Source organism: Panthera tigris, chromosome B3 (genome assembly GCF_018350195.1).
Source record: "Panthera tigris isolate Pti1 chromosome B3, P.tigris_Pti1_mat1.1, whole genome shotgun sequence".
In the NCBI taxonomy this organism is placed as follows: Eukaryota; Metazoa; Chordata; class Mammalia; order Carnivora; family Felidae; genus Panthera; species Panthera tigris.
This window is the reverse complement of record NC_056665.1, coordinates 36,211,207-36,234,149: the sequence shown is the minus strand read 5'-3', so window position 1 is coordinate 36,234,149 and position 22,943 is coordinate 36,211,207. Positions and strand designations below refer to the sequence as shown.

At 38.8% G+C, this 22,943-nt stretch overlaps 1 protein-coding gene across 1 annotated transcript in view; it reads left to right on the top strand.

Moving 5' to 3' along the window:
• GLCE (glucuronic acid epimerase) overlaps positions 1 to 22,628 on the top strand; it is a 112,473-nt gene extending 89,845 nt beyond the window's left edge. The window contains 4 exon segments of the mRNA XM_042988514.1: positions 8,755 to 9,351; positions 12,567 to 12,812; positions 18,657 to 19,406; positions 19,409 to 22,628. Of these exon segments, the coding sequence (XP_042844448.1) occupies positions 8,769 to 9,351; positions 12,567 to 12,812; positions 18,657 to 19,406; positions 19,409 to 19,680 (1,851 nt within the window). The 5' untranslated portion in view covers positions 8,755 to 8,768 and the 3' untranslated portion in view covers positions 19,681 to 22,628.
• Positions 22,629 to 22,943: the final 315 nt, after the last annotated feature.

Sequence of the window (22,943 nt, the reverse complement as noted above, 5' to 3'; positions counted from 1 at the left end):
CCCGGGAGCTCTCATGGAAGTATACGATGAGATTAATGTTGTTTCATGCCTGCGAACACAACAGCTATTCTACCGCCCATGGGTCAAGGGGTAATTTCAACTTGTAAGTCTTATTATTTTAAGAAATACATTTTAAAAGGCTATAGCTGCTGTAGTGATTCCTCTGATGGATCTGGACAAAGTAAATTGAAAGCCTTCTGGAAAGAATTTAGCATTCTAAATGCCATTAAGAGCATTCATGATTCTTGGGAAAAGGTCAAAATACCAACATTAACAGGAGTTTGGAAGAAGTGGATTCTAACCCTCATGGAGGACTTTGAAGGGTTCGAGGCTTGCTCGTGGAGGAAGTAACTAACTGCAGGTGTGGTAGAAATAGCAAGAGAACTGGAATTAGAAGTGGAGTCTGAAGACGGGACTGAATGGCTGCAGTCTCAGGATAGAACTTAATGGATGAGGAGCTGCTTCTCATGGGTGAGCAAAGAAGGCGGGTTCCTGAGATGGAATCCACTTCCGGCGAAGATGCTGTGAAGATGGTTGGAATGACAACAAAGGATTTAGAATATGACATAAAGTAAGTTAATAAAGCAGTGTGGCAGGGTTTAAGGGAATTGACTCCCAATTTTGAAAGAAGTTCTACTGTGGGGAAAATGCTATCACACAGCATCACGTGCTACAGAAAAATCATTCGTGAAAGGAAGAGTCCATCAATGCGGCAGACTTCACTGTTGTCTTATTTTAAGAAATTGCCACAGACACCCTGCCCTTCAGCACCCACCACCCTGATCAGCCATCAACATCGAGGCAAGACCCTCCACCGGTACAAAGATTATGACTGAAAGCTTATATGATGGTTAGCACTTTTTAGCATTATTTTTTAATTAAGGTATGTGCATTGCTTTTTTAGACATAATGCTGTTGCACACTTAATATACTGACTGCGTTATAGTCTATTTAGCATATTAGTCTATTAAACAGTGTACTCTATTAAACTTACATGCACTAGGAAATAAAAAACTTATTTGACTTGCTGTATTTTGATACTTGCTTTATTGCACTATTCTAGAACCTAACCCACAATATCTCCAAGGTATGCCTGTGTACTGCATACCCCCTACTCAATTTCTTGGGGATATTTGCCTAGAGGTATAATCTTACTTGAAGCATCGTGAGCCAGTTGTATCAGAGATTATTTTAACTTTGATATTTTTTTAAAGTTTTTTTTAATGTTTTTATTTATTTTTGAGACAGAGAGAGACAGAGCACGAGCAGGGGAGGGGCAGAGAGAGGGAGACACAGAATCGGAAGCAGGCTCCAGGCTCCAAGCTGTCAGCACAGAGCCCGATGCGGGGCTTGAACTCACACACCGCGAGATCATGACCTGAGCCGAAGTCGGATGCTCAACCGACTGAGCCACCCAGGCGCCCTTAACTTTGATATTTTTAAAAAATAGGATGGCAAAGTTACCTTCTCACTTTGTTCTTTATAGTGAGAATACTGTTTTACATTACTGGAAGAGTCCTGACCACGAAAAATATTAGGCATTTCTCTTTTGTGTTAGAGCTGTCACAGAGTACTTAACCATTTGACTGTGTAATTTAAGTCTTGGTCTATCAAGCAGTAAACAGATGGAACATTTCTAACAGGAGTAATTAAGTTGTAAATCTGTTTTAAAGAGTTGGCCAGTATACAGCATCACAGTCCATATTCTGTTGTCTCAGTTACGTTCATTTTTACTTGGATTATGATTTCAGAATACCCAAATATGGGAAAGAAAACAAAGTTGTCTATCATTTTTTAAAATTGCATACTTAACAATATTTGTTCATTCAGCAAATCTCTATTGAATGCCTAGTGTGAAGCAGACATATTTCTAGGCACTGGGGATCCAGCAGTGACCAAGAGAAGCAAAACCCAGCCCTCATGGAACTTAGATTCCGGAGATGGATAATAAGCTTAATATGTATGATATCAAGTATGATAAATGCTATTAAGAGGAGTAAAGCTGAGTAAAGACCTAGAGAATGTTGGGGTAAGAAGTGCTATTTTAGATAAGGTGGTCAGGGAAGCCCTCTCTGATACATTAACACTTAAGCAGTGACCTGAAGAAGTAAGGGAGCAAGCCAAATGATATCTGGGGAAACGGTGCCAGGCAGAGGGCATGGCAAGTTCAGGTACTTGATCTGGGAGTACGCTTAGTTGTCAGTATTCTATTCATTCCACCTTAAAGCTTTCCTTAACACCTTAAAACATTAAGGGGGAATCACAGGCCGCCTCCTCTGTGTAGGATCCTGTGTAACTTTTTTCGGTTGGTATCTCAGCATTATCGTTTTTGTGCACATATCTCCCAGTAATCTGGCTTTTAGGGACAGAAGTAGTGCCTCACCTGCTACATAGTAGGTGCTGAACGGATGCTGATTGAACAAGTCAGTTAGTTTATATATTGCACGACTACTTTTCTTCCTACTTACTTGGTACCAGAGAAATACAAATTGTTAGATATGTGAGTAAATAAGAGAAAATAATGATCAGGCAAGCCTTGGTCTGCATTATTCAGAGGAAGAAAATTTCTTTCAATGAAATCTTCTACAAATTTATTTAAATGTTCTTATCTGAAATATGACCTTCATATTTTAAAAACTCATGATGATATCCATGATTTAATGTTTACTGAATGACTTGGTTACTTGAAATATTCAGTTAGAAAAATGAATTTAATTTCAGTAAAGTATCACACAAGAGTTCTTAGAATTGCAAATCGTTTTAGAAGAGAACAATTTGCTTTCCCAAAGGAAAACTAAGGCGTATTTTGTTTTCCCTAATTTTTGACCATTTCTGCAGAGAAATTATTCCCGTTTCTTTATGATGCTTACTGAATGTTATTTTCTGTTTTAGATCTCCAAAGGTACTAAAACCAGTTTTTATTGGATAATGTTTCTAATGAAATAAATCTTTAGGACCTGCAGTAGATGAGGTTTCAAGGTTTTGGAATTCATTGATTTGTTTAAAACTTTTTTTTCTTTTTTTAACTTGAAAGGTTAATCTGGTTTATAGATGTGGCAAAAGCTTCAAAGTAAGTAGGAAGCTTATCAACAGTCAGCAGAAAACCCTGGTTTGGGCTGTTACAAGTACCGTTGTTATTGCACTAGCAAAATGTCAGTGCAGTATACTTTCTGAAATTTTGAAGTTTCTGCTTAGTTTTCTATAATCTGAGCAACACTATAATAAAATCATCATGTTTACCTTTAGGTAAATCTATTTAGTAGTTAATAAATAGTGCATGTCGGTACTCAGTGTTTTCTTTTTTTCCATCTTCCTTCTTTTTCCCATATTTCCCCTCTCGCCTGAAGAGACGTCCGTGCCTATTTCGAAAACTATATTTATAGACATTTTTAAAGTTAAATTTTAGATTTACTTTAATATTTTAACAAAAGTGGCTTTGACCTTAATTTTCTATTTTAATGCTTTAAAAAAAACCAGTAAATATATTCATGGGAAGTGAGAAAATAAAGACCTATGTATGCATTGTTTACTAAAGTGAGATCATTCTGTGTGTGCTGTTTGTAAGCTCCTTTTTCCAATTTACAATCTCTGTATGTTCTTCTGTCTTCATGTCTTATCAAGTCCACAGTCTGATTTCCCAGGGAGGGACTATGTCTCACATCTGGTTGTCATATCCCAAAAAATTTGACCTAGTCCCCTTTTCCTTTTCATACCACTGGCTTATTAAAGGGACAGGGCCAGCTCTCCTGCAGGACGTCTTGCCTTCTAGATTTGTCTGGTTGCATCTGCATTTAATTTGTTCCTCTGTCTCTTGTATATCCTATTAGTTACAAGTCAAATTGTAAAGCCCAGAGATCATGTTAAACATTTTTAGCTGGGATATATAATAGGTTATTTACTTTTTCTTTTAACTCATCAAAAGCCACAGTACCTGGATGAGTCAGCATTAATGAGACTGCAATTGAGTACTGAATTAGGGTAATGAATCTGATCCTCTCATTGTAGAGTCTCAACTTTTTCCTCTTGCTACTAGAAAATAATGTATTTGGTGTTACCTTGAGTACTATGAATCACTAGGTTCCTGTCAAACATATACCTGAATATAATACTTGTCTAAATTAGTAAATTTTGTGAGGGATCACAATGCAAATTTTCTGATGTTTTAAAAAATTTTCTTCTACATCATTAGCCACCCTTTTTCTGTAACAGAATTCTTTATTTTCTGGGGCTATTGACTTCTTCTCTTACAAGGCCAGATAGATAAATAAATTCTTTCATTTAGTTACCAGTGTTCACCAGCCCAGTCAGAACATGACATTAGTGTTTTTTTTCTGGCTTTCTCCTTTTTGAGTATCATTGTAGGCTCAGATTTTTCTGGTTTCAGTGTGTTTCAGTTATGATCAGTCATAATTCTCACAACTTTGACTAATGGGGAAAGGGACCTTTCAGGGTGATTCTTGTCTTGTATTTTTTGCTATGATACTATTCTTTTTCTTTAACAGAAGTGTTCAAACAAACGAAAGTATAGAGAATAATGTAGTGAACCTTCAACATATCTTTCAGTTTCAACATTATCGGTGTTTCTAATCTCATTTTATCTTTCTCCTACTGCTTTTTTTTTGATCCCCTGGATTATGAACCCATTGATACTTTTAAGTTTTCTTTATTTTCTGGCATGACAAGGACCTACACCTGGAATCATCCGTTTCTCTAAGAAGCCCTCACTGCTTTTGTTAAAGAATGGGATCAGATAACAAAATCCGTGCATAAAGATTATTGAAAGTTTTTTATTTTTATTTTTTCCATGTTTTCCCATGATGCATCTCATTATAATGGTAGCTTACTTCCATAGGCGGGTTTACTCTCATTTGAGTCGTGAAGGAAGGGGCACTTCTCAAAGATGGGATAAAATCTGTATATTTCTATTTTAATTGGTCTAAATGTTAGGTAGAGCTGACAGATGATTGAAATGTTGACATGTAAGTGTTTTTAACAAAGGACTTCTTTTTAAAAATAAACGCCATTTAGTGTGTTGGTTTGCTGGTACTATAATACAAGGAAATCCTTTGTAAATATATGACTCCTAAAGGTTCGCTTGTACCACGCTTTGGTTTTTTAGCATTCAGTACATTTTCGAATAGTAATAATGTGGATGATAAAGTGTTATTGGATTCTGGCTCTTAAATCTGTGTATGATTTCCAAGATGGACCAAAACCCTGTCTTTGCCTACTTTCCCTCCTGATGCCCTACTGAAATAAAATGTATAGAAATAAGAAATGAAGAAACTAATAACAATAAATAGGAAGGCTACCAAAGAGTGGTAATTGAACAGATTTCTGGGTCTCTGCTCAAGTACTAGAAGGCTCTCATTTCTCCTTACCGCTCTCCTCCCTGCACTTAGACTATTGATAGCAGGCACAAACCCCAGGCAAAACATCAAACAGATTTTGTTTAGAGAAATTGGGAAAAGCTAAGGCTTTTAAAGTACAAGTTATATCTCCAGAACAAAAGGGAAAAAAGCCATCTTTATTCTGTTATTTAGCAGGTCTGCTGGTCCCCACCCATGCATCCTAAAGGAACACTGCCAGTCAGCCTGTACCTACCCCACACAGAGCCCTCCTCAGGAGAGCAGTCCGACCAGAAATCAAACCATCTTCACAATGATAGAGGAAATCTGTGTTGGCTAAAATGAATCATTCAGGCGTAAATGCAAATGAGTAACCAAAGATCACCAGGCATGTGAGGAAAACTGATGGCGTGAAAGACTAAAATAACCAGAAAAATTGCTACTGGAGAAAATAGAGCTAATCAGAGAGAACTTAACCAGAAAGGAACTCTAATATACTCAGGGCTGTAGGAAGAGAACTTCAAGCATTAAACAAAAATTGGAGAACACACGTTTTCAGATGGAAAGGGCACAACAAGTGCTGAAATAGTGAGTCAAATATCATAATGCAATACATTCTTGGGAAGCTGCAGAATTCTAAAGATAAAAGATCCAGAGGAAATTCATGTACAAAGTGACAAGTATCAAACTGAAATCAAACCTCTCATCAGTAATTCTTTAAAAAAAATTTTTTTTTAAGTTTATTTCTTTATTTTGAGAGAGAGTGAGCAAGGGCGGGGCAGACAGAGAGGGAGAGAGAGAATCCCACGCAGGCTCCGCGCTCCCAGCGCAGAGTCCGACGCAGGGCCCAATCTCCCAAACTGCGAGATCGTGAGCCTGAGCCTAAACCAAGAGTTGGACACCCAGCCAACTGGGCCACTCAGGCGCCCCTCTCATCAGTAGTTCTTAATGCTTTAAGACAATAAAACATTGCCTACAACTTTTCAAAAGAAAATAATGTGTAACCAGGGATTCTATATCTTGCCAAACTATAAATCAAAGGAGAGAGCAGACTGAAGTTGATTTTAGACATATAAGAACTCAAAGGCACCTTCTTTTGGAATTAAATGAGTGAGGGTGCCTGGCTGGCACAGTTGGTAGAGCATGTGACTCTTGATCTTGGGGTCATGAATTCAAGCTGTAGATAGATAGATAGAGAATTACACATTCACCATCAGCTTTCTTTTTTAAAAAATTTATTTATTTTCGAGAGAGACAGCATAAACTGGGGAGGAACAGAGAGAGCGGGGGGACAGAGGATCTGAAGCAGGCTCCGTGCTGACAGCAGAGAGCCAGATGCAGGGGTTCAGACCCACAAACCATTAAGATCATGACCTGAATCAAAGTCAGATGCTTAACTCACTGAGCCACCCAGGTGCCCCTCACCATCACCTTTCTTTAAAAAATAAAAAATTGTGTAATTTCTCATTAAACATTTTTCATTTTGGGGTTTTTTAAAAAAAATCTCATTGTGGGGCACCTGGGTGGCTCAGTCGGGTTAAGAATCTGACTTCAGCTCAGGTCATGATCTCACGGTTCATGGGTTCAAACCCCACATCAGGCTCTGTGCTGACAGCTCAGAGCCTGAAGCCTGCTTCTGATTCTGTGTCCCCCTCTCTCTTTGCCCCACCCCTGCTTGTGCTCTGTCTCTCTCTGTCTTTCAAAAATGAATAAACATTAAAAAAAAATAATAACAACATAAAAAATCTCATCGCTCCCAAAAGCGTTTGTGGAAAGAAAAAAGGGGATGAATAATTTCAAACAGTAAAATAAGTAGTTGTGGATTTACACCATAAAATGAATTATAGAGCTACTGTAGCAAACACTAAGGAGACTAATCCCATAATTTTCCATAGTTCCCAGTGACCTCAGCAACAGGTAATTCGGGACTATTTAATTGCAGTCACAACTGGCTAGTGTATTATATGGCAACAGCATCAGATTCCTTTCCCATTGTGACTAGAGTGACATGATCTGGCTTACATTTAAAAGCATCATTCTGGGGCACCTGGGTGGCTCAGCCAGTTAAGCATCCGACTTTTGACTTCGGCTCAGGTCATGATCTCGTGGTTTGTGAGTTCAAGCCCTACATCGGGCTCTGCACTGACAGTGCAGAGCCTGCTTGGGATTCTCTCTGTCTCTGCCCCCTCCCTACTCACTTTATCTCTGTATCTCTCAAAATAAATAAACTGAAAAAAAAAAAAAAAGCATCATTCTAATGGCTATGTTGAGAATAGACTTGGGGTAGAATAGTAGAGCAAGGATAGAAATAAGAAGAGACCAGTTCGGACATCATTGTAGTATTCTAAGTGAAAGATGGCAGTGGCTCTGATGTGGTGGTAATGGTGGAGTTGGTGAAAAGAGGTCAGATTCTGGGTATAATTTGAAGGTAGAGCCAACAGCATTTCCTGACTGATTGGATATGGGGTGAGCAAGAAAGGAGTAGAGGTTTCTGGCCTGAGCAATAGGAAAAGAGAAACAGATGGGGGGAAAGATGAGGAGTTAAGTTTGGGGTGTTTCGAAAGTTCATTTGGTCTCCAAGTAAAGATGTCAGCTACTTGGATTGGTACTGAGATGTATGTGCCTGCAGTTCTGGAGAAAGTTCTGGCTTAGAGAGGAAATTGTGAAAGTAGTTAGCATATAAAGTGTATTTAAAGCCATGGGATTGAGTGAGATCGCCTAGGAGTGAATAGAGGTCAAGAAGAGGTATGAGGCCTGAGACCCTAAGGCACGCTAACACTTACGGTTCAGGGAGGTGAGAAAGAATGGTCAGAGATGACTGAGGAGGAGCAGCCAGTGGTGTACAAGGAAATCCATGAGAGGATGGTGCCCCGGAAGCCATGAGAAGAAAGTGTTTCCAGTAGGAAAGAGTCATTGACTATTCACGCTGCCGAGAGAGCAAGTAGGAGGGGCACCGAAAATTCACTGTTGGGTTTGGCAGCATGGATATCAGTGTTTTTACCTTTACAAAAGCCGCTGTGTTTTTTCCGACAGCTACTAACTTGTTCAGACAAAAATAATGTATTAAGTTATTTGGGCCCAAGGACTTAATAAATGGAACTGTCAGGTATTTCTTTTGGCCTAGGGACTTTGAAACAATTAGTAAGAGACCAAGAGAGCCACAAACAGAAAGTTTGAGAATCTCTACTTTAGAGGATCGTGCTAAGTATTTTAAGAGGGGGGAAGCTCCTCTTGCCTTTTCTTTGTCTCTGCTGAGAAGTTTGAGTTAGTCATTTTAAATCTGATCAGATTACTGCAGTGAATGAAATTGCCCTGATGTGGTTCAATATAAAAAACTAAGGAAAACCTTATCCTATGAAGTGTCTGCAGTACAGCTTTGCATGAATTTTTCTTCTTGCCTCCATAGGTATGGTCTGAAATATGCGTTGCTTGGCAGCTCGGGTCAACTATAAGACTTTGATTATCATCTGCACACTCTTCACTTTGGTCACGGTACTTTTGTGGAATAAATGTTCCAGCGATAAAGCGATCCAGTTTCCACGGCACTTGAGTAGTGGCTTCAGAGTGGATGGATTAGAAAAAAGAGCAGCAGCATCTGAGAGTAACAACTATGTGAACCACATGGCCAAGCAGTCTGAGGAGGCATTCCCTCAGGAACAGCAGAAAGCACCCCCTGTTGTTGGGAGCTTCAACAGCAATGGGGGAAGCAAGGTGTTAGGGCTCAAATACGAAGAAATTGACTGTCTCATAAATGATGAACACACAATTAAAGGGAGGAGAGAGGGGAATGAAGTCTTTCTTCCATTCACTTGGGTAGAGAAATATTTTGACGTATATGGAAAGGTGGTTCAGTATGATGGCTACGATCGGTTTGAATTCTCTCATAGCTATTCCAAAGTCTATGCACAGAGAGCCCCTTATCACCCTGATGGCGTGTTTATGTCCTTTGAAGGCTACAATGTGGAAGTCCGAGACAGAGTCAAGTGCATAAGTGGGGTTGAAGGTTGGTATCTGTCTGCTCCACTGCCTTTTTCTATCTTGATTGTGTTGAGGAATAAGAAATTGTAGGTGTTAATGATATAGCAAGTACATACATAGCTTACTGTCAGGAGACCATTCATCACTCTGACTTCGCAAGGAGGACCGGGTTAAGTCTAAACCTGAGGCATCATTCTAGATGATGTGATATGGGGGCTGCGAGATGATACCTGATCAAATAGGATTATTCCACGAACCCGCCTCAGAATCTAAAATTGTCACCTCTAAAGTAAGGGCACAGCATCTCCAAAAATTTTGCATTAAAATATGCAGTTAGTGCCCTAGGAGAGGAGACCAATAGACCTATGTACCAATGCAGTCTTACTACCAGATTAGCCAGGTGTCATCTCTGGATGGAGGTTTAAAGTCCTCAGAACAAGACACCATTTTCTCTGAACGTTTACGCTACACTCCTATAGTCTGTTGCGTATTGTCTTTAAAACCTGAAGCAGTAGGAGCTCGTTATGAGTGTCATTAGTACATTTTGGAATTTGTATGTCAAACCTAAGATGGATCTGAAAGCCAAGTTGAATTTGACTTTAAAATACATCATTTAACCCGAGGAAAGAACTTAGTGTGTTTTCAGATTGCTTTGCTTAGTTTTATTTTATTTTATTTTCTTCATTCTATTAAAAAGTGATTTTAATACAGTATTTTAAGTTTTTTATAATATCTTTACCTAATGTTCAGAAGAGGGAAGGGCCAAATTCACTTATATTCATACCACTTCAAGATAATTGTTACCATTTTGTATATTCTCTGGAGGTCTTTGTACCTAGGTCTATGTTTTAACATAGTTGTAATGATACTTAACCATACAGTGTCCAGGGTGGTAATGTTTTCTTAGAGATTTCAGAGATACCCATCGTCAAACCCTTTCATGTAAATTATGTAAAATGTATAAAAGTAATAGATGTTTGGATGCTAAAGAAAAAGTAAAAAGCACCCATAACCGCTGTTAATATTTTGATGTGTTTTCCCGATCTTTTTGTTGTTTTTTTAAATAAATTGAGATCATACTGTGTAGTCAGTTTTATATTCTCCTTTTTTCATCTAAAATATATTGAGTATTCCCCCTTGTTATTAAATATTTACCGAATATTTTAACAACTACTCTCATATAGTGAGAATATGCCATGATATGTGTAATGTGTTCAGCCTTTCTCCTTAGTTGGCCACTTAGGTCACTTCCAGTTTTTTTTTGCTTTTATACATAATGGTATAGATATTTATAGTTAATCATTTGCTGTTTTAATTATATTCTAAGAGTAGTTTCCTAGGAAATAAACTGTCACTCAAATGATAGAAGTTGATCTATTTAGTTACACTGCTTTTTCCAGAAAAGGTTGAACTACTCATGTTTCCAGTAGCAGAGTGTGAGGGCACACTTGTCACCTAGCTCTTGACATCGTGGAACATTGTTTTTTGTTTTTATTGTTTTTTTGTTTAATTTCTTAATGTTTATTTGCGAGAGAGAGAGAGAGACAGTGTGAGCGGGGGAGGGGCAGAGAGAGAGAGAGAGAGAGAGAGAGAGACAGAATCTGAAGCAGGCTCTAGGCTCTGAGCTGTCAGCACAGAGCCCAGCGTGGGGCTCGAACTCACGAACCGTGAGATCATGACCTGAGCCAAAGTCAGATGCTTAACTGACTGAGCCACCCAGGGGCCCCAAGGAACATTGGTTTTTCTTTTTTTAATCTGTTGTTTACAAAGGATCTCATGATTTGCTTTCTATAACAATTAGTGAGGTCAGATATCTTTTTCATATGCTTTCAATCATTATAAAATGATCTTCATGTTGTTTCCCTCTTTCTCTAATGTAATTAAGTGGGCTTTTAAAATATTTATGTGAACTTTTATATATATAGTAAGGTTAATAATACTTTGTTACACTTATTAAAGATATTCTCTTCAATTTGGTTATCTTTCATTTTACTTATGATTTGTTAGTTTTGAAAGTTTTTAGTTTCATTTACTAAACTTACAGACTTTTTTTTTTTTTTTTACTTTTATGGTTAGAAAGTCATTGCCACATTGTGGTCAGCTGTTCATCTGTATTTTCTCTTAATAGTTTTATTAGGGTTTTGGTTTTTTACATTAAGCTTTTTAGGCCAGCTTAATTGATTTATATTTTGGTAAATGGTACAAAGTCAGGGTATAATTTCAGACTCTTCCCCTCACATGTATTGAATAATCTTTTGTCCCCACCAATTCATGATGCAGTCTTTATATTAAAAGCATATCTGTAGCCTAGGTTTCTTAGCCCTTATAGCTCCTAATTCCTTAAAACTGTTTTGAAACTACATCACACATACAGTTTTGTAGGTTCTTGGTTTCTGCTCTGTCCATCTGATGTTGATCAAATTATTTTAGAACTACAGAAAGGAGTTTATTTCTAAACACATAGACCATGAGGCAGCAATACAATATTCTGTGCAATGTGGCATTATTGTATTCCCCGTGTAAAATTACTAAAATAAACACTAATAAACATCTCAAAGTTTTGCTTAGAACTTTACAAGAAGAGATCATCCATTAATGAATTATGTCAGAAATCTCTAGTTAGATATACAACTTTAACTCATTTAAAAAACACGCCTCATTCTCAAGAGTCACATTTTGACATGCCGGATATGAAGAAGAATTGCAAACTGCGTTTATACTTGAAGTTGCCTGGTCATACCCGGCTCCTTAAGCAAATACTTTAACCATCAGCTGATATAGTTAGACCACATCTTAACATTGGAGAGAGAGAGGAGTAGGTTACTAACTTGAATGTGAAGTACAAACATGTAAGAAAATTTCAGAGTTAATATTTTAGGATAAACCTGTGGTAACATGATCTACATGTATTGAAATTGTACAAAATACGAATGTATGAAACGGGGTTTTGAAAACGGGACGTCTGTAGCTCTGTAAAACATCAGTTCTTAAAGGGTTTTCTACCACACTGCATTGCTGTCTGTCAAATACTGAACAAGAGTGAATAAGCCTCAATTTTGTTTTTCATGTCTAATTGCCTCATTAGTTTTTTAATCATTATGAAAGTAGCGTAATACCAAAGCATTAAAGCTGCCGATAACCCTGTAACGTGCCCCAGAGGTAAAGCAGTGGAGAGCGTTGTTCAGAATATGCTTGGAAATGTCCAGATGTGGTTATTTATTTAGTCTCTCTATTTTGTAGGTGTACCTTTATCTACACAATGGGGACCTCAAGGCTATTTCTACCCAATCCAGATTGCACAATATGGGTTGAGTCATTACAGCAAGAATCTAACTGAGAAACCCCCTCATGTAGAGGTATATGAAACAGCAGAAGACAGAGACAGAAACAGCAAGCCGAATGACTGGACTGTGCCAAAGGGCTGCTTTATGGCTAGTGTGGCTGATAAGTCTAGATTCACCAATGTTAAGCAGTTCATTACTCCAGGTAAGTGATGATTATTATATGTGTCTGCTAATTTTATGTTGATTTATGGTACCTGATAACTCCTTTAAAATTGCTTTTATGGTTTTAAAAAGCACATTAGCAGACCCTTTATATTGTATCTATATAAAGAAACATGGTGTCACCCAAGTGAAATCCCTAGAAAAAGAACAGCTAAAAATTCAAGGTTATTTAAAAAAAAAAAAAAAACAAAAAAAAACTGCGTGGAAAACCAAGCCATAGATTGAATATTAAGATCCAGGTTACTACATGGTATGTGTCTCCTTCCAGGGATCTATGTCCCATAGGAATGACCCTCATTGGTTTATTTTAGTATTTCAGTGCAGCATTTATTCTTTAACTTTTAAACTGTTTTGCATTAAGGTAGAAATTTTTCTTTATAGAGAGCCATCCTTTCCTTTGTCTGGTTTTTACCAGCATGGTTTTTTGTTTTTGTTTTGTTTTTTTTTTTTTCCAAAATATTATAGCATTAGCAACCAGGCCTGCTTCTCGTATTGAGTTTTGTTAATGTACTAGATTGTCTCAAACTTCATATAAAACCATTTCATTAATAAAAGCATTTATAAAATCAAATTAACTTTATGCAACATTTCCCCTTTTAGTAAGACAGTCTCATTAATTAGGATGTAATGTATTTTTCTCCTCTAATCAATATCCATGAGAATTAATGAGTCGATTACTTAAAAAGACAATGAAATAATTTCAGTTAGCACCTCAGGCTTAATTCTCTATGGGGGAAATGTTGTCAAGAACAGAACTGATTCCCCCCTCCCACCAACCTTGCAGTCGGTAAATAAAACGAGAGAAAAGGTTATAAGACCTCTTCTGTATTCTCTCCTTGTCCTTTATTGATGACTGTGTAATTCACAGACCTTGAAAGCCACAATACAAATCTACTCATTCTAGATGACCTTAAGTAATGGATTTATGAGTGCTTAATGCAGTGCAAATAATGAATGACCTTTAGTTTTTATTGTGACTAGAACTTCTTTTCTCCTATGGTATTCTGTGATATTCCAGTACACAGAGCATCTCTGCTTATTGTAAAACCACAGGCTTGACTGGTGAGAAAGTACATGGAGATGTTCAAGAGTATTTAGCTTGTGATACCAAAGAGGTTATTGTAGCAGGAAATGATTAGACTAAGCAAAAGGACATTTGTTTTTGTATGTACCCAAGGAGCTTACTTTTGCACTAATTAGTAATGTTGTCTGGATTAGGGTGAGAAACAGCTCTCATCTTGATCTCAAATGTTGAGAAGTTGTCTAGAGTGGTCTTTTGAACTCTATTCTATTTAGAGCAGTAGATTTCATTGCTCACTTTGGATGCCCTGGGTGATACAAAAGATAAGTCTCCTCATACTGTGTGAGGGACCCTCACGTCAGCTCTTCATTCTGCAGCCCGTAGCTAGAGATAGAACTGCTTCCTAAGGTGGTTTTCAGTATATGGGGGGAGAGAACTCTGGGACACTCTGTCAGTGGCACACAAGCTACTCACAGTTGGAACTCCGTGTTGGTGGAGTGTGCTAACTGGGAATGGGGCGCTTGTTTTGCTATCTTGGGCATGCATGGAGGTGTATTTGATCTAGGTTATGAGGGCAAGTGAGTTGGGTTACATGGAAGTTGTTGCTCAGCACAGGAGAAGGAAATCAAAGCAGTGAGACTGTTGTATTTGAAGCGCAGGATGGGGAGATGAGGCTTTTCAGAGGGTATAGACCTCCTGGGGGATCAATTCAGAGAATCCCTGTTGAGAAGAATTTGGAACTTGTGTATAGAAACATTGGCCTCAATGAGGTGAGTCTCAGAGGACCAGGGGCTGAATGCTGTTGGCCTTTTAGTTTTTCTTTTGGGGCCTTTAATTTTTTTCCTTGAAAGGAAATAAAATTAAAATCCTCTAGAAGAAAGAACCAGAACATGGGTCTACATCATATTTTATTGTTTTGTTTGTTGAGTAATGTTTGAGTTCCTCTTCCTAATTTTAAAATTGAATGAACTGAAACTATACCTGTCATACTCCATTAAATTAAATTAGCTTTCCCTTTCCTGATGTACTTTCTTCACTTCATTTGCATGACCTCACTTTCTCCCCTCTCTCTGTGCAGCCATTCTTTCTCAGACTTCTTGTGAGCTTCTCCTGTTCTGCCTGGCCCTGATCTCTCACTGTTCCTCAAGGTTCTGAGTAGGGAGGGCCTCTTCTCACTGAGCTTATTAGTATGTGGATTAAAATGAATGAATGATGATGGTTTGTGTTGTATGTGAAAACATTGATTTAAAGACTGTTCTTAAGTGTTTATCATCCTTTTTTGGCCTAAAGGACACATACACCAAGAATAAACACTTCTAGTAACTCCTAGGCTTAACTGCTCAGAGAGGATGAGTATGGATTTCAAAAAATGGGAAACCCAGAACTTTCTACTAATAGATTGAAAGTAGGCATCTCTAGGTACAGAATACCTTCAGTAGAGCTCAGACCTCGCCTGCTGTATTTCCAGAGTGGTTGCCACAACCACACTCACATCCCTCTTGCTACCATTTGGATCCTTCCGAGTGGTGTTGACAGGTTATGTAACCACTCTGTATATCTATAAATTGGGAATTAAAAGACTTGGAAGATTGTTGTAAAGACTACCATTTTTTGTTTGATTGATTTATGTTGGGAATTGGGACTTCTTCTCTTCTTCTGTGTGGCTCAGTAGCTCCCTCTGGTGGTGATAGTGTTTTAGGAAAATAGTCTTTTTTTTTTAAAGGTTATATCCCATGACATCAACTAATCTGTTATAGTGAAACATCAGGTAATTTTGGCCATATCATTTCATTAGATTTATATTGATAAAGTGAAAGAAGGGAATTCTGGGAGGAAAATAGATAATTCTTCAGCTTCCTCCCATTTTGGACTTTTTAAATTTAAAAAATTTTTATTACTGTTAAGAAAGAGAGTGCAAGTGGGGGAGGGGCAGAGAGAGAAGGAGATACAATCAGAAACAGGCTCCAGGCTCTGAGCCGTCAGCACAGAATCCGATGCAGGGCTTAAACCCACAAATCGTGAGATCATGACCCAAGCCAAAGTCAGTCACTTAACCAACTGAGCCACCCAGGAGCCCCCCATTTGGACTTCTAAAGATGGATCACTGTTATTCAGTTTCATGAGAATGAATTGGTCATACTTAATAATATTGTCTTATTAATGAGGCATTACCCTAAGAATGAAAAAATAAGCACTCAAGACAGTCTTCTCTGCTGAATATAATTTAAACTTGAGTGATTTGTCAATTTAGAACCCTGCAGTGTTTTGGGAATGTTGTATTGAGCATCAGATTCCATTTTACCGTAGATGTAGGAAAACAACTAGTAAAGAGAGAGATTGCATGTTGACATTTTTCCAGATAAAATGGATCTTTATTAGAAATATGCTTCTGAAATCCCTTTTTAAAAAGTCACTCAAGACTTTAAGAGACAAAACAGATGAACATAAAGGAAGGGAAACAAAAATAATATAAAAACTGGGAGGGGGACAAAACAGAAGAGACTCATAAATATGGAGAACAAACTGAGGGTTGCTGGAGGGGTTGTGGGAGGGGGGGATGGGCTAAATGGGTAAGGGCACTAAGGAATCTACTCCTAAAATCATTGTTGCACTATATGCTAACTAATTTGGATGTAAATTTTAAAAAATAAAAAATAAAGTTAAAAAAAAAAAGTCACTCAAAGCATCATTTGACATGTAAGTCTATCAAGATGTTCTCATTCCTTATACAATTTCCACGATTGTCTGTTGCATCAAATGAAATAATTAAGAGCCCCGGACCAATTATGTCCACACTGGTAGAGTCCAGTGTTGGGAGAGTTTAACAGCCAGCTCCACATGCTAGGGCTCTCCAGGCTAATTACTCTTGTATACACCATCATCAGTCCACACTTCATTTCTGCCCCTGGTGATATACGGAAGATTTCTTCAAAGGACTCCTCAAAGCAGATCTGATTCTGTAGCTATTTTGAGAGAAATAACTCTTCCAGCGATTATGCTCATGAGGATGCCATTTCCAATACCATTTCTTTTTCATAGTCTTTGATCTTGGGTCCAGGAATCCTGGTTTCTGGTCCCTACTCTACCACGAATTGGCATTTGGCTCTGAGCAAACCTTTTAACCTTGCAAAGCCTCCATATCTTTGTTCCTGAAATGGAAGTAGTAATTCCTGCTCTACCGGCCTCGGATTATTATAAAGATCCTGTGAGATAACACATGGGAGTGTAAATTCATGTATAAAATCTGCAGTACGTATATTTTTGCTGGTGGTGGTGGTCGTGTTGCTGCTGCTCTTTAATATGCTCTGTTTCTTTTCTTGGTAGATCTAGACCAGCCATATTCAGAAAGGCAACTTTTTGGGAGTCAGCTGTCATTGTACTGTAGATACGCAAGAGAAATCTCTTATTTGATGATTTGCCAGATAAAACAGCTGTTACTGTTTTATCAGCCTCCGAAGGCCAGTGGCTTCAGAGTAATAATAATCATAATCACTATCAATTTTTACTTTGTTCCAAGCCACTATCTTTTTTTTTTTTTTTAAATCCTCACAATTACCTTGCAAAGTATTATTTAACATGCGAAGAAACTGAGGTTCAAAGAGTTATATCGTCTTGAACATCTCAAAGCTAGTAGGTGGTAGAGTAACAGTTCAAACAAGGTTTGGTGGGGTTTTAATTCTATGCTTCCCCCTCGACCTCCCCCAGTTTCCCTCCCTTTTTGTGGGCTACATGAACCCATCGCTTAATTTTCAGAAATTTTATTCACAACTCCAGCAGATATCTGGAAGCAAACCTATCGTTTTCAGCATCAGTTAGCAGCAGTTAAGAGTGTATATTGTAAAGGGAAGCCTGACTGGTTCAGTTGGCAGAGTGTGCAACTCTTGATCTCTGGGTCGTGACTTTGAGCCCCATGTTGGGCCTAGAGATTACTTAAAAATAAACTTAAAAAAAAAAAAAATGTGTATTGTGAAGCCAAACTAGGCAACCTGAGTTTCACATTTTGTACATCAGGCAAGTTACTTAACTTTCCTGTGTCTCAGTTTGTCAACCATAAAGTAAGAGTAATAATAGCACTATTCTTGTTACAAAGATTAAGTGAGTTAAGTCTAGTAAAGCACTGGGGTGCCCGGGTGGCTCAGTCGGTTAAGTGTCCAACTTGGGCTCAGGTCATGAATTCACGGTCTGTGGGTTCAAGCCCCACGTGGGGCTCTGTGCTGACAGCTCGGAGCCTGGAGCCTGCTTCCGATTCTGTGTCCCTCTCTCTCTGCCCCTCCCCTGCTTGCACTCTCTCTCTCTCAAAAATAAAATAAAAACATTAAAAAAAAAAGCGACTAGTAAAGCACTTAGAACATAGTAAATACTTACTAAATGTTAATTAGATTAAAAAATTCATGTGCAGCCATTCTTCTAACGTCTCACAATATTATGTGCTAAGCCTATTTTGGCTATTTTTTTCTCTTTATAGAATGGGTATATTAGGGCAGCCATTGATTATCGACCAGCCAGCATTCGATCTAGAAAAGGCAGTTTGATCAACAACACCTTAATCATTTGCTCTTAGCCCGCTAAACTAGACAGGCCTGAAACTCGTGAGCCGTCATGGATGGGCTCATCAATTGTATCATTTGTTTTTGGTTACTTCAGTAAAATGATGATGATGATGATGATGATGATATGGTTAACCAAAATATCGAAATGCTAATTTTGTATGGTTAGTGGTTATCAAGGAGGAATTGTGATTTATTTTTAATACAAAGAGCTTTTATTCTAACCAGTCTCTGTTGGTATATTTTCCCCCTACAGAAACCAGTGAAGGTGTATCCTTGCAACTGGGGAACACAAAAGATTTTATTATTTCATTTGACCTCAAGTTCTTGACAAATGGAAGTGTGTCCGTGGTTCTAGAGACCACAGAAAAGAATCAGCTCTTCACTGTACATTATGTCTCAAATACCCAGCTAATTGCTTTTAAAGAGAGAGACATATACTATGGCATTGGGCCTAGAACTTCGTGGAGCACGGTCACAAGGGACCTGGTCACTGACCTCAGGAAAGGAGTGGGTCTTTCCAACACAAAAGCTGTCAAGCCAACCAAAATCATGCCCAAAAAGGTGGTTAGGTTGATTGCAAAAGGGAAAGGCTTCCTTGACAACATTACCATCTCTACCACAGCCCACATGGCTGCATTCTTCGCTGCCAGCGATTGGCTGGTAAGGAACCAGGATGAGAAAGGTGGCTGGCCAATTATGGTGACCCGTAAGTTAGGGGAGGGGTTCAAGTCTTTAGAGCCAGGGTGGTACTCGGCCATGGCCCAAGGGCAGGCCATTTCTACCTTAGTCAGGGCCTATCTGTTAACAAAAGACCATTTATTCCTCAGTTCAGCTTTAAGGGCAACAGCCCCTTACAAGTTTCTGTCCGAACAGCATGGAGTTAGGGCTGTGTTTATGAATAAACACGACTGGTATGAAGAATATCCCACCACACCTAGCTCTTTCGTTTTAAATGGCTTTATGTATTCTTTAATTGGGCTGTATGACTTAAAAGAAACTGCAGGGAAAAACTCGGGAAAGAAGCGAGGTCCTTGTATGAGCGTGGTATGGAATCCCTTAAAGCCATGCTCCCCTTGTATGACACCGGGTCAGGAACCATCTATGACCTCCGCCACTTCATGCTCGGCATTGCCCCCAACCTGGCCCGCTGGGACTACCACACCACCCACATCAATCAGCTGCAGCTACTCAGCACCATCGATGAGTCCCCAATCTTCAAAGAGTTTGTCAAGAGGTGGAAGAGCTACCTTAAAGGCAGCAGGGCAAAGCACAACTAGAGCTCAGAACCAAAATCGTCTTTCAGCCTCTGTCATACACAGCTATGGGCTCCACGTCAGCGGAGCATAGGCACATTTTGAAAGGTGGTATACTAGGTTTTTGTGGATTACATCAAAGTGATAAATGAAACCGGTCGTCGGAGATCATTGCATTCTGTGGGTTGGGTGTTTTGAAACCTCGGTGGCCCTTGGAGCAGAAAAGTGTTAGTCGATGGCTGAACAAAGATGTTTAACTTTGCCTTGCTTATCACCTTCTGCGGTTCCACAGATAGTCCCATCCCTCTGGGTTTGGGAAAGACACTGGTAAGTGGCCGTTAGTGGCCAGCCGTCTAGTGCTTACCTGAAAACTTAGTATGGGCCTCTCTTAAAATGTGACCATTTATGTTTATGTTGGAAGCAAACTTTAAAAAATTATGTGCTGTAATACAGTAAGTGTGTACTCGCAGCCTGAATAGTGGACTGTGTGCAACTTTTTAAAATGATGTTTCTTTTCTATAGATTAATTTCTGGGCAAATTTCGTGTTGCGTTTGTTGAATTTGTTATATATGGAGAATATTTTGAATGTATGGTTTTCTTGAAACATGTAAATTAAAAACACAGCCGGTGTTCAGGCTTCACAGTTATATAATGTAAGCACAACTAAAATGAAACTTGTTGACTGCACAAGAAATCACAAAAATGTTATTCTGTTTTATGAAACTCGATCTACAATCAGTAAAGATTTGATAATCAGTCTATCCCTCCCCACTCCCCCTGTGATGGTTTCTTTTTGTCACTGTCTAGAATTCTGTATTTCATTTCAGACTACACCTGAGAGTTTTATCTGTTTTGGGGGGACATTTTGGAAATTTTCTTTAAGGAGCTAGTCCCCTCCCGCTGCCCTTTCAGGGGTTTTTTTCCCCTCTGTAAAGAAACGTACTCTGTCAGATATTATACACAGGAACCATAGCAGGTTTTTTCCCTTCTTTTAGGTCATTCTTGGTTGTCAACTTTCCAGACCATTGACTCTGCACATCAGTGTTTTTCTTTTGCAATTTTAATTTTAAATTATTTCAGCTATTGGGTAGATGCTACCACATTCGCTGTATGTGTGTAACCAGACGTTTCTTTTGGTTTTATATCCCACCATACCTCACATAAATAGGTTCACAGCCCTCACACCCTGGGCAGTGTCTGCTAGAGGGCTTCTGGCATTGTCAATATCAAGCGAGGTTGATTTTGCTGTTTTTGTTTTAGTGTGTGACGAACACCAAGTCACTACTGTAACTTACACAGATTGAAATACGAGACCCCACACTTTCAGGAGACTGAGTCTGACAAACACATTGCAATTTGTCTGTGACCTGTATTAAATGCACATCAAGAGCCACGAGGGCACTTGCCCACATACTGCATCTTAAATTGAACTCAGCCTACCAACACAACTTAGAAGTCAGAAAATATATACATGTGTATGAGTGTAATATAAAGGCAAAGTATACATATTAGTGGCAAAGGGAACAGGAGCCGAGAAAACAATATAGATCTACACTGAAGACGACATTACAGAAGAGTAAGCTTCAACTCCCAAGTTATGCGGCCACAACTCTATTTTGCCCACAACAGAAGAGCTGCGGGTTATTCACTTTCCCCCTAGCATTTGACTTTTGTAGTTCTACATTAGATGTCTCAACAAAAATACCTGGACTCCCTTTTTTTTTTTTTTTTTTTTAATTTCAGTGCTCAAAAAATAAACTTTCTCCAATCTGGAAACCCTTTTTACTTCATCTTCTCTGTTATTATCTAGAGCGGTCCAGACTTCTGCCTTGTGTTTGCATACTGGTACTTCAGACTAAGGGAATCAGCAAAAACAGCGTGGTATGCTTCCGTGACAGATACCAGTGCCTTAACGATGTGGCTGTCCTTTTCCACTGAAAAAGGAAAGACATTTTGATCTAGAAATGGCATTGCTGTTTCATTGCTGTTGGTTTCACACTGCCTTCCACGTTGCAACAGCAACTTGATTTTTCTCGTGGTCCCAGAATTTTCTAAGAGGATGAGTTGAACCTGTGACCGCCCCGCCAGCATATACCGGTGGTTCTCAAACTTCAGGGTGCCTCAGCATCACCTGGGAGCTTCCTGAAATTCAGATGCCGGTCACTCACTAAATCTGCCCGTGAAGCATGAGAATCTGCATTTTTGACAAGCATTCGGATAATTCTCATGCAGGTGATCTGCGGGGCAGACGTGGAGGAACACTGCCCAAGACCATCGATTGCGTTTTTGTTCCGAAGCACCTACAGAGTTTTCTAGGGTTTTAAACCATGTGAAACGTTTACTTGTTCTCAGCTTAGAAGAATGGGGAAGGTATTTTAGTTTTGTTTTGTTTCTTTTGATTTGTCTTTGTTTCAAGATAATGGGTCTTTGTTTTTTGCATTCATCTTGAGTTAGCTCTGATGTTAAATTAAATCTATTGCCACTTCAGTTGTAAAACCAGCCAAAAGTTTCCACATAAAGGTCAAGTTTGGCCCTTTAGGATTATTGTACATAAAGGCTTCATCCAAAAACCACCCAGTGTCTGTGAGCAAATACAGAAGTGACACACAAGCACAACTTTCCAGATGTGGCAGAGGCCTTTTCTTTGTCGGTGTGCAAACTTTCACTGAAAGCTGCTATTTTCATCCTTGTTGTAATTGTTTTTCTTGTTTCTCCTCCATTGTCCATGTGGGTTAGATGCCATGTGTTAAATATGCAATAAAGTGTTTACAGGACGCCCTTCTGAAGGGCGGTCCTTTGTAAAGCTGTACAGACTTGGCAATTTAAGCACAATGTGCACATGTTAGTTTTCTATACAGCAAAACTGGATTTTTTGCAGATGGAAAGGTATTTTGTTTCTATACAAAGTAAATGGATTGTTTGTGCTTAATGTAAAGCTGCTTTATAAAATTGTAAAATAAAGTTTTTATCTTAAAAGGAATATCTCTGGAGATTTCTTCCTTCTCTAATCTAAGATTTTTTGAGCCCAGCAAGTGGATTTCTGAGGATTTTCTGTTCAACCGGTGACAACTAGGCAGTAAATATTCATCAAAGGTGTATCGGGCCCTTTAAGACAAAGTGGGGAAGGGCCTGTCCCGTGGGTCTTACCCCTAGGAGGTTTGTTGTACAGGGGGACACAGTGTCCACAGAACAGTTTCAGAAAAGTAAACTGCCAGACTCTGTGGTTGGTCAGGAAAGGTGTTGTGGAGGAGACAGTGCCTCCCTGGGGGCTTCAGTTCCCGGTGCC